The sequence below is a fragment of the Cetorhinus maximus genome, chromosome 17, assembly GCF_964194155.1.
Source record: "Cetorhinus maximus chromosome 17, sCetMax3.hap1.1, whole genome shotgun sequence".
In the NCBI taxonomy this organism is placed as follows: Eukaryota; Metazoa; Chordata; class Chondrichthyes; order Lamniformes; family Cetorhinidae; genus Cetorhinus; species Cetorhinus maximus.
In genome coordinates, this window is record NC_135895.1 from 36,376,789 (window position 1) to 36,389,432 (window position 12,644).

The window sequence follows — 12,644 nt, forward strand, 5'->3', positions numbered from 1 at the left end:
TCTCACTCACTACCTACTATTTTCTTTTTGAGACTTTAGAGTTGTGCAACTCCCAAGTTATAAAGCACTTAGCTGCACAATAGCAATCTGGGACACACAGGAAATAGGGTTTTATAGGATTTCTGTATAAAAACAATTACAGCAAAATGCTACAGCCCCTTTCAAACATCATTCTAATTAACTGCCACAGAATGCACACTTAATAGGTTACAAAAAATTGCAATGCAACTGCTCCACTCTATCCTGAAAATGCACTGATATTAAACAACATCAGTTGTTGCAGATAATGGAAATGCAATCCTTCTATTTTGAGAGTCAATCAGGACAGAAACTGTCTTGATCCATCCCGTTAATGCACAAGCACTTACTTCTCAATCTCGCTGTTTTTACACGTCTTCTGTGTCTGCACCTCTAGTTTACCACTCTCCCCATTACTTGTTGAGGGCATTTCTGTAAAGAATCAGATATTGCAGTGGATTCAGAGTATTCACTTTCATAAGAACTAAATCTATATTTTTCAAAATCACAAATCTAACCACCTGAGACAGGGTATTTATACTATCAGGGGTTTTATACATTGTACTCCAAATAAGTAGTGAGTTGAAAATAGCCAAAAGTAATTTTAGTTAGAACCTTTAAAGCCAACGAAGAGAATTTCAGCCCATATCCTTGGCTGGATTTGCATTTGAGTCCAAGGGCTGAAAAGGACAATTTTTTTGCCCACTGTTCTTTTCCCTCCATAATATTCAGTTCATGAAAAAAAGTTGCCAAGTACTGTACCACGTAAAGGTAGCATACTTCGTTACATATCTTATAAAGGGATAAAATATTAAAGTGCGATATCACAGTAGATTATTTTTTAAAATGCTGTAATTTTAACTTGGCTCAGGTGGTAGCAACCTCTCCCAAGTCAGAAAGTTGACGTTCAAGCCCCATTTCAAGACTTGAAAGCATAAACTAACATTTCAATACAGCATCAAGAAAGTGCCACGTTATGAATATACTGAGCCAACACCACTCAAAGTGGATTATCTATGGATTATTTGACTTGCTATTTGTCTGCAAAACTGTTTTCCCGACAAAACCATAGCAATTACACATCAAAGGGTAATTCCTTTGCTGTGAAGCACTGTTACAAATTCCAGTCTTACTCACCCTCTTGGGTTCAAAGGCATCAGTCACTCCTGTAAATGTTTCCCTGCCCTAAATCTAAATATATGACAGGGGCATAAGAATACCCCTTAATGATCCAAACTGGATATTCGTGTCTTTTGCCTGTGGTCCCATGTGCCTCTCCAATCTTTGAAAGGCTGACCGAAAAAACACCTGGTAAAGGTTAAGTCAAATGGAAATTGTAAAGTTGCTTTATGTCACATAATACAAAATTACATCAGTGGGTCATCTTGCTTGGCTTAAACAAAATAATTCCTAATTACCTCCAACATTCTCCTTCTAAAATACAATGAAAGCTTGCCCTCGCAGGTTTCTATTTAAAGACCTGATCAGCTGTCTGTGTCTCTAAGATTGCTATTTTACACTCCCAATCGAATGGGAGACCTTAAGCTAGACAACACCTGCCAAACACCTAGGGTCAGAACTTTACAACATAATGCATGTAGGTGTGTAGCAATTCCTGAGCCAATTGCTGATCATTTGCAGTCTTGACGGAAAACCATATCAAAGTCTTTCATATTAGCAATTTTAACCACCTAAGTCATCTAAGTGCCATGCTGAGTGGCATAGGCGACTATGTTCTTCCAAACTTTCCGATCACTGCAGCAGTGCATGATCTTGTCGGAGGAGTTCTGGTTAAACCAGTCTTTAATGTTGTCTAGCTGCTTCCTTTGCTGTCGGTCTATTGCTCTTCTTTCGTTAAGCCTTCCGGTGGTGATTAGACATTCCACCCCTTCTGCAGAGATAACAAGTCTGAAGAACTCCATTTGTCTTCTTTTAATATTATTTAAGAGTGCTCTTGTTCCTCCAGCCTCATTCAGTAGTTCTTCATTCATTCTTTTCTCCACCCAGCTTACCTTGAGGATCCTTCTTAAGCACCACATTTCAAAGCTGTTGATTTTCTTTTCTTCCTCTTTCCCAAAGCTCCAAGCTTCACATCCATAATCCACTACTGACCAGACATAACTACTTCAGTCCCTTTGTTTAAACTTGTATGAATATACCTTGCTTTAAAACACAACCCTAAATATAACTTATTTTTAAAATCTTTTTTGTGGCAAAAGGGTCAATAAAAATCCCAAAATGCAATGAGCACTTTAGGACCTCCTAAAGACAGAAAAAAGTGCTAATAAGTGCAAGTTCGTTCTTCTTCACCCAGGCTTTCTTTCTCCAAAATTCCTAATTCATATTAACAGAGAAATCTCTCTCCAATTACCCACATCAACCCAACACGTCAAATAACAATTTCTGGAGTAACATCAAGGGTGCCACAAGAAAATTAAACATTCTGGTCTCATATTCTGGTGGCTCACTTACACACATAGCTAAATGGGGATATATCATGCACTATATAATTCCTACTAAAATTGAACTTTCACCTTGTCTAACTACCTACCATCACTCGCCCATTTGGAAAATTCTGGTGTTATTCTGTTGCTTGGGGTTCCACCACTGCAAAAGTAATAATACATCCTGGTTAGTACCATATTTATTAACAGCACTGTATTTTGTTTAGAAATGTAGATTACCACTGCAATTAAGAATCCAAAATTCACACATGGAACAATTATTTTGTGCCAGAAGAAGATTGTGAAGGATTCAAAGCAATGCAGCTAGCACATTAACAAATCTTGAGGAGCTGGGGAAAGAGTGAAGGAGTTGATTCACTTCTCACAAGAAAAACTGCTGCAGGAGTGAGGGCACAATACAAGTTTTTGATTAATGAAGGATTTCAATGCAATCATTGTGAAGAATAGAAAGTTGACTATAAACTGGGGAACTAGAATGTGAGGAATAAACTGTTTAATCAATGTAGCTCAGTTAAAGCACCCAAAAAGGAAATGGACAGATTACCACATTAACAGAGAATTGGCAAAGATTCTGGGAAATGAAAATAGTCTGAGACCTCCCAATACACAAACCCAATCAATGGAAAAATAGATCCTGGAGGTAGCAATGCAAAGGTCAAATTAACAATCAAAAATACAGTTTCTGAATCACAAGGAACTCAGTAAACTTATTAAAATTACTAGCAATCTGGTGAGAGAGTTAATAGTTCAATAAAAACCCAAATTACTTGAAATGGTGAGTCTTAATCACAGAGGTCAAGAATAAAATATATCCTCCACACAGCAAGACATTCCTTTCTCGTTTTCATGTATTTAAAAGTAGCATCTTAGTTCCATTTTAAACTCAAACCTCAGATGAGGAATTCTGAACGATGCAATACTTCCATTTCACATACTAATTCTTCCTATGGTTTCTGACTGAGAACAACAATCAACAATATAGCAGTGATTAATAGTGAATTACAAGCACACCTATTAAGAACTGGACTGAGACTACACCAAATTAATTTCACATGAGACCCAGACAGAGGTGGTGCTCATTCTATCTGTTCTGCATCAAGCCTAATGCCACAGAAGTAAAAGGTTAGGCATTTTGACTAACTATGCTTTCAGCACCAAAAATTCAGAATATTTTTAAAATTAATTGGAATGGGGAAAAACAGCATTTTTGAGCCAAAAATCACTAATACAGACCTTAAAGAGGGTTACATGACCAGATTTATACTGTAAAGAAACAAGGCAAGTGCTGCAGTAAGTTTCTACTTACTTTAGCACAGCACCTCGGAGTGCCTCCCTCTCTTTGGCCTCCCCTGGTTCTTCTCCAGTGCAAGGTATAATGTCTGCCTCTGTGTACCTGTTAATACAGTTAAGGAAATAACCAAGCTACAAAAGGAAATCAGCTGAACTTGATTATATTTCATCTCCATACAGAGAAACCTCCCTGTTACCCTCAAAATTAGCCTTGGTAAGCTGGTATTTATTTGGTTCTATCTCTGGGAAGTATATTTCGTGTCAATGCTTTCTGAGTTATGATCATAACACAAATCCTGCAGTCATGGTTACAGTAGCAAAGATAAGATTGATGGCGACTTGGAAAAGCAACAATTCAGTTCAACATGAAATTATTTTCAGATCTGTCATTTCAATTTCAACTACAATAGATAATTTACTGGAATATGTTGGCATTTACATTACCCATCAACATTTTCAACCCCCAAGTTGGTCACCATGCCCTTTTGAGCTGGTACTTAAATATCACTAGGCAGGAGCATCTGAGGCTCTCTACTCAATATTAGGTATTGTGATAATATGCAGGTGCGCCACACTATTAGCTGAAGTGTTATTGATTACTTATTTAAACATGAATATACTTTTGACAAAAAGGTAAGAGATTCTTCAGAAAGCAGTTAGCAAAAGCGGACTATCTGAAATCACTGCAAGCCCATGATTATCTGACAGAACAAAAGAATCAAATCACGCAGTTATTAATCAAAAAAGGATGCTGTGGTTTCCCATATTCCAGGGTGTCATCTCCATCCACATCAAGATCTGCATCACTGTCATGATTCTCTTTACTGCTGCAGGTGACAAAGCCAGATCCTATGTTGAAAAGGAGAAAAAAGCTTGTCATTAAAAATCCTTTAATTTCCATCTTCTTGCACTTAATTCATTCTCCCTCACAATTTAAAAAAAATAGAAACATTTTTCATTCTATCCACATTACTTTCTTAAGACTTTTTAAGCATATAACCAAGAACAGTGGCCCAGTTAAGTTTGAAATGGGTTAGAGATAAGAACAGCTATGAGAGAAGGTAAGATGAAAATGAAACAACAGCCGCAGGTGCTAGCATGTTGTTGTGGTACCAAGTATTCAGTGGTGGAATCTGTCAGCTTGTTTTTACTGGCAAGACTACATATGCTTCAGAACTGATCAGGGTCTGAAGCCACTGCTTCTCCTGAATTTCAATGATGCATAGTTAACCCTGAAATTCTGCATTATTCTCATAGAAACAAACCAGGGTCTTATAGAACCATAGAAAAGTTACGGCGCAGAAAGAGGCCATTCAGCCCATTGTGTCTGCACCGGCCATAAAAAGAAAAAATAAACTGGCCACTCATTTTTAATCCCACTTTCCAGCACCTGGTCCATAGCCGTGCAGGTTAAAGCACTTCAGGTGCCTTTTAAATGAGCTGAGCATTTCAGCCTCAACCACTAACTTAGGCAGTGAATTTGAGACGCCACCACCCTCTGGGTAAAAATGTTTTTCCTCGTGTCCCCTCTAATCCTTCTACCAATCACCTTAAATCTAGGCCCTCTGGTAATTGACCCCTTAGCTCGGGGAAACAAGTCTTTCCTGTCTACCCTATCTGGGCCCCTCATGATTTTGTACACCTCAATTAGGTCACCCGCAGCCTCCTCTGTTATAAGGAAAACAACTCGAGCCTATCCAATTTTCTTTCATAGCTGCAATTTTCAAGTCCTGGCAACATTCTTGTAAGTCTCCTCTGCACTCTCTCCAGAGCAATTAGGTCCTTCCTGTAATATGGTGACCAGAACTGTACACAATATTCCAGCTGTGGCCTAACCAGCATTTTATACAGTTACAGCATTACATCCCTCTTTTTGTATTCAGTACCTCATCCAATAAAGGAAAGCATTCTATGTGCTTTCTTGACCACCTTATCCACCTGTCCTGCCCCCTTCAGTGGGCTTGTGGACATGCACTCCAAGGTTTTTCACTTCCTCTACCTATCTTCCCATTTATTGAGTGTTGCCTAGCTTTGTTTGCCCTCCCCAAATGCATTACCTCACACTTCTCTGGATTGAATTCCATTTGCCACTTTTCCACCCACTCAACCAAACCATTGATGTCATCCTGGAGGCAACAGCTAAGCTCTTCACAATCAACTATGTGGCCAATTTTTGTGTTGTCTGCAAATTACCCAATCATGTCTCCCACAGTTAAGTCCAATTCATCAATATATACGGCAAACAGCAAAGGCCCCAACACTGAGCCCTGTGGCACAAGTGGAAACTGCTTTCCACTCGCATAAACAGCCAATTTTGGATCCAACTCGCCACCTTCCCCTGCATCTCATGGAATTTCACTTTCCTGACCAGTTTGCCATCTGGGACCTTGTCAAGTGCCTTACTAAAATCCATGTAGACAACATCCACTGCACTACCATCATTAATCCACCTATTACTTCCTCAAAACATTCTATTGTGTTAGTAAGGCATGATCTTCCTCTAACAAAACCATGCTGACTATCCCTGATCAATCTGTGCCTTTCTAAGTGACAGTTCATCCTGTCTCTCAGAATTGATTACAATAATTTGCCTATCACTGAAGTCAGACTGACCTGCCTATAACTCTCACACCCTTTTTAAATATTGGTACAATGTTCGCAGACCTCCAATTCTCTTGTTGCTCGCCTGTATCTACTGAGTATTGGAAAATGATCCTCAGAATATCCGCTATTTCCTCCCTGGCTTCCTTCAACAGCCTTGGATACAGTCCATTCGGCACTGATGATTTATCCACCTTCAAGGATGCCAGTCCCTCCAGTACTTCCTCTCTCATTATGCTTATTGTATGTAATATTTCACACTCTTCCTCTTTACCTATAATATCTGCATCATCCCTCTCCTTAATGAAGACAGACACAGTACTCATTGAGAACCCTGCCAACAACTTCAGCCCAAGTTACCATGTACATTGCTGACAGGCCCTACCCTTTCCTGCATTATCCTCTTTATTTATCCCTTTATTTCAAACTTCAATTTGCCTTGGAATTTTTTGCAAAATATCTGGATATGTATGGACATGCGTAGGCTTAGTGTTTGTACATATGCACCTCCTGAATTCCAAATTACAGACTTCCCACTTCAGCCATAAAGGATGTGCCATGAGAAACTCTCTAAAACAACAAAAAACAATTTCTTCATTTTGTTTAGATGCCCAATTGAATAAAATTCTTGCAGATTTAATTTCTGACCTTTTAAATGCAGTCTATTTAAACCTGTCTTTTTAACCTTCAACCACCACAAATAGCAAACAGCTAAGACACGGGTCATTTAGTGAAAAAAAACAAAGTAATGCAGCAGTTCCTTGTTTCTTCGACATTCTTTCACAGAATGTGACAAGTAATTCAGGCGCCGATCTTGACTGACACCTCTATAAGTCCCTGACACTACCGGAGACAAACTTCCCCATCAATCACGCTCTACCTATCAGGACTACTTAACCATCTTCTGAACTGCTGAGAGGAAGCAAAAGGCCTATGCTGCAGTAACCCAATCCAGTCCCGTCAAATATATCCCAAATCCCAGTAGGCCAAGGCTTCAGCCCAACTAATTAACATTAAGTGTTGAAAGAGAGGGGAAAATGGAATTTCCAAGTGCTGAGTTGTTAATAAGCCTTAAATTTTATAAATGTGAGTTACCCCAAAAGACAACACAACTAATAATGTAAGGCCCTGACTGCTAACCCAAAAGAAAATCACTGTTAATTTAATCAATTGATCAGTCCATTGATTTGAAGTCAAGACGGCTAGTTAACCATGCAGAGCAAAAACCCACGATTGCACGACCGCAGAAAGCTGTCATTGATTTTTCCACCTGCCACTCAGTGCACATCCTGAATAGAATTGCAACTTTGTGCAAAGGGGAGCTAGGGGTTTCAAAGTTAAATTAGTTACAGATGCAATCAGGGTGTCTTCTGTAAACTCTATTGATTGAACAGCTGACAGTCCAACACGAACAACTCAGCTAGTCAATCGCCTCAGATGTCACCTGCCACTTTGCTGAATAGTTGACAATGCAATTATCTGGTGTGGAGGTAAGAAGTTGCGTGTGTCAAATACAGTTAGCCGCCATCTGATGCTGCTCAAAAGGCCCATAAAATGTGTGTATTTATATGCATGCAAGCTGCGTGTTTTGCAAGATCTACACGATGCCATTTACTTTCAAACTAGAATACAGAGATGTCTGAAAGAGACAATGTTAGGAGAAAGATTAGGCAAGGCCATTCGGGCTAAGGATAGATAACATAAAATTTAAAACAAAAAGACAATAAGATCATAGCCAATCATATTTGGACTGGAAGGAAATCAGTATTTATAAAGACCGAATTTCAACACTTGAAATTATTTAATGACTGAGCATCCATTATCCATCCCCTCTTGTGTTGATAATTATTGAAGCCTGTATTAGCAAGAGTATGCACTACAGTGATCACAGCTTTGATGAAAGGTCATCAACTTGAAACATTAACTCTGTTTCTCTCTCCACAGATCTGACTGGCTTGCTGAATATCTCCAGCATTTTCTGTTCTTATTTCAAAAATCTATTTACTTATGGAGCAGTGCAACAAAAATGAAAGCCGCTGAGGTTTCTTTTATTCATTCATGGGATGTGAGCATCACTAGGAAGGCCAGCATTTATCGCCCATCCGTAAATGCCCCCAAGAAGGTGATGAGACGCCTTCTTAAACTGCTGCTGACCATGTGGCGTAGGTTTGCCCACAGTGCTATAAGGGCTGAAGTTCCATGGTTTTACCCTGTGACAGTGAAGAAACGATGATGTAGTTCCAAGTCAGGATGATGTATGACTTGGATGGGAATCTGCACGTGGTGGTGTGCCCATGTGACTGCTGCCCTTGTTCTCCTTAGGTGGTGAAGGTCACAGGTTTGGAAGATGCTTTCAAAGGAGCCTTGGCGAGTTGCTGCAGCACACATTGTGCCAATGGTAGAGGGAATGAATATTTAAGGTAGTGGATGGTGTGCCGATTAAGCAGACTGCTTTGTCTTGGATGGTGTCTGAATGGTCCAATTAAGTTTCTAGTCAATAGTGATGTTGATTGTGGGGGAATCAGCAACAGTAATACTGTTGAACATCAGGGGAAGACTGTTAGATTCTCCCTTGTTGGAGATGGTCATTGCCTGGCACTTGTGTGTTGCAAATGTTACTTGTCGCTTATCAGCCCAAACCTGAATGTTGTCCATGTCTTGCTGCATGAAGGTATGGAATGCTTCAGTATATGAAGAGTCACGAATGGGTCTGAACACTGTGGCATCATCAGCAAATACCCCCACTTTTAGCTTATGTTGGAGGGAAGGTCATTGATGAAGCACGGTGGCCCTAGGACACTGCCCTGAGGAACTCCTGCAACAATACCCTGGGCTGAGTTGAGTGGCATTCAACAACAACAAGCATCTTCCTTTGTGTTCAAAATGGAGAGTTTATCCCCCAATTCCCATTGACTTCAATTTTGCTAATGCTCCTTAAGTCAAAGCTGCCTTGATGCCAAGGGCAATCACTCCAATTTCACCTCTGGAATGTAGCTCTTTTCTCCATGTTTGCACCAAGGCTGTAATGAGGTCTGCAGCCAAATGGCCCGGGCGGAACCCAAACTGAGCACTGGTGAGAAGGTTATTGCCGAATAATTGCTGATTGATAACTTTGTCAATGACATCTTCTATCATTTTGCTGATGATTATGTCTAAATTGATGGGGCAGTAATTGATTAGATTGAGTTTGCCCTGTTTTTTGTGGGCCTAGACAATTTTACACATTGTTGGGTAGATGCCAGTGTTGTAGTTGTTTTGGAAACAACTTAGGGTCGCAGCTTGTTGTAGAGCACAAGTCGTCAGTGCTACAGCCAGGGTATCGTCAGGGACATAGTATTTGCTGTATTCAGTACCTTCATGTTTCTTGATATCACAGAGTGAATTGAATTAGTTGAAAATTGACATCGGTGATGCTAGGATTCTCAGGAGCAGGCTAAGATGGATCATCCACTTGGCACTTATAGAATCATAGAATGATTACAGAACAGAAAGAGGCCATTTGGCCCATCATGCCCATGCCAGCTCTCTGCAAAAGCTACTCAATTAGTTCCACTCCCCCCCCACCACCCCCACCTTTCCCTGTTAACCTGCAATTCTTTTTTCTTTAGATAATTATCCAATATGTTTTTACAACCACGATTAAATCTGCCTCCACTACACTTTTAGGCAGGGCATTCCTAATGCTTACCACTCGCCGCATAAACACTTTTCCTCATGTTGCCTTTGGTTCTTTTGCTATTCACCTTAAAATAGTGTCTTCTCATTCTCAACCTTTCCGCCAATTGGAACAGTTTTTCCCTATCTACTCTGTCCAGAACGCCCATGATTTTGAGCACCTCTTTCAAATCTCCTCTCAACCTTCTTTGCTCTAAAACAGCCCTAGGTTCTTGAAGTCTATCACTATCCTCTTTACAGTTTACAATACTTTCACATTTTGTGTCATCCACAAATTTTGAAATTGCACGCTGCACATCCAAATCTAGGCCATTAATATAGATCAAAAAAAGCAGTGGTCCTAATACGGATCCCTAGGAACTCCACGATATACCTTCCTCCAGTCTGAAAAACAGACATTCACTATGCTTTGTTTTCGGTCACTCAGCCAACTTCATATCCATGCTGCCATATCTAGCTGAATGTGGTTGCAAATGCTTGCGCCTTGTATTTTGCACTAACACACTGGCTCCCCCATCATGGGTGGGAATGTTTGTGAAGCGTCCTCCCCAAGTAGTTGTTTAATTGTCTACCACCATTCATGACTGGACTGCAGAGCTTTGATCTGATGTGTTGTTTATGGGATCACTTAGCTCTGTCTACAGCATGCTGCTTCCACTCTTTGGCATCCATGTCATCCTATGCTGTAGCTTCACTACGCTGGCACTTCATTTTTAGGTATGCCTGGTCCTGCTTTAGGCACACTTCCCTACACTCCTCATTTGAGCCAGAGTTGGTCCCCTGGCTGGATCTTAATGGTAGAGGCCACAAGGGTACAGATTAGGGTTGAATACAATTCTGCTGCTGCTGGTGGCCCACAGCACCTCATGGATGCTCAGAATTCAGCTGCTGGATCTGTTCTGAATCTAACTCATTTAGCACTATATAGTGTCACACAATACGACGGAGGATATCCTCAGTGTGAAGACAGAACTTTCTCTCTTGAAAGACTGTACAGTGGTCACTCTTACCAATACTGTCGTGGACAGATGCATCTGCGACAAGTTGATTGGGGAGGACTAGGTAGAGTAGGTTTTTCCCTTTTGTTGCTTCTCTCCCCAACTGCTGCAGGCCCAATCCGGTAGGTATATCCTTTAGAACTCTGCCAGCTGTCAGTAGCGATGCTATCGAGCTGGGCAACACAAAAGGATCATTCTACATTCAAATGCTCTGAAATCATTCTCACAGCAAGGATGATTATCAGTAGCACAGAATTTGTGATCTTAGTTGCTCATGACTACTGTCCGCCACAGTCACAAAACCACAAGGCGAGGGAACAGAGTGAGGGTCGGTGGGGTTTTACATCAATAAAGATATCATATCTTGAAACTAATCTGTAAAGTAATATACAAATGGTTCACTGTTCCAGGCCACTGCAGTATACCTGAGCTTCAAGAACAATAAAAAGCTATTCAGTCCACCCATTGAATCTGCTCCTTCCAGCATTCAATGTGAATTGTTCTAAATTTACTGATTCTCCTGTAGGAGTAAATATCTCAGGTAAGATCTCAATGAAAACTTTGAAATTCCACCCAAACTTTTTAGTCAATTTAGTTAAGGAATAACCTCATGATCAGGTAAAATTATAATAATTTTTATTTTAACCCAACCCGATCCATTCTTCAAATAATATTCATGATTCCAAGAGGACTTGGAGGAACTGTATTCCATAAGCTATTCTACAGCAACCCAAGGGCTATTTTATCTGTGCCTAAATACAGATTTATTAATTGCAGCCCAAATGTGCTGAAAAAGTATCGTTGCACCACTTATAAATATAGCCATTTTTACTTGGAACAATAACGATGGGCCGAATCACTGTCCTCCTCCAGATAGCTGTTTAATTGTGCACCACCATTCATGACTGATGTGACAGGATTGTAGAGCTTTGATCTGATCTGTTGGTTGTGGGATTGATTAGCTCTGTATGCTGCATGCTGCTTCTACTCTTTGGCATCCACATCATCCTATGTTGTAGCTTCACCAGGTTGGCATCTCACTTTTAGATATGCCTGGTCCTGCTCCTGGCATTCTCTCCTACACTCCACATTGAACCAGAATTCCTATTTACTTGTCTTGTACTGGAGCTCGACATTTCTTGCACGAACTTCCAAACCAGGCCTCCTCAGAAACGTGGAGCATACCCTATTCGGGAGTCCTCCGTTCATAGTATAGGAGTGTCAGGGAAAATCAAGCATGCCCCCTTTTTACAGCACTAGTCGCCATATTTCATTAAGTTTAAATGTCAAGGCCATTTTGACAAGCTATGGAAAGAAGGTAAGTGTGTAAAATAAGCAGGTGAGGGGATAGGGTGTGTCAGGGGTGTAGTGGGGTTGGGGGGGGGGGGGGGGGGGGGCAGTGTCAGGAGTTATAATCGGTTGGAAGTGGTAATAGGGGGTAGTCTGGGGGGTTCCAGTGGGGAGTTGGGTGGTCAGTAGTATAGGTACCCAGGAGTTAGAATTGGTTTTAAATCCTTCTACCTTTTCCTGGAAAACTATTCTACTAAGTAAGTCAAAACCATCCAAAGTCTCTGACTTCAACTCAGAGTTTTGGAGG

At 40.5% G+C, this 12,644-nt stretch overlaps 1 protein-coding gene across 6 annotated transcripts in view; it reads right to left on the reverse strand.

Moving 5' to 3' along the window:
- The window catches only part of rnf220a (ring finger protein 220a), a 514,999-nt gene that overhangs the window by 90,941 nt on the left and 411,414 nt on the right, over positions 1-12,644 (reverse strand). For all 6 annotated transcript variants that reach the window (XM_078560991.1, XM_078560995.1, XM_078560994.1 and 3 more), the window contains 4 exons: positions 4,526-4,622; positions 3,790-3,876; positions 2,570-2,625; positions 369-450 (listed from right to left, as the gene is read on the reverse strand). In XM_078560991.1, the coding sequence (XP_078417117.1) occupies positions 369-450; positions 2,570-2,625; positions 3,790-3,876; positions 4,526-4,622 (322 nt within the window). The remainder of the gene's footprint in view (positions 1-368; positions 451-2,569; positions 2,626-3,789; positions 3,877-4,525; positions 4,623-12,644) is intronic.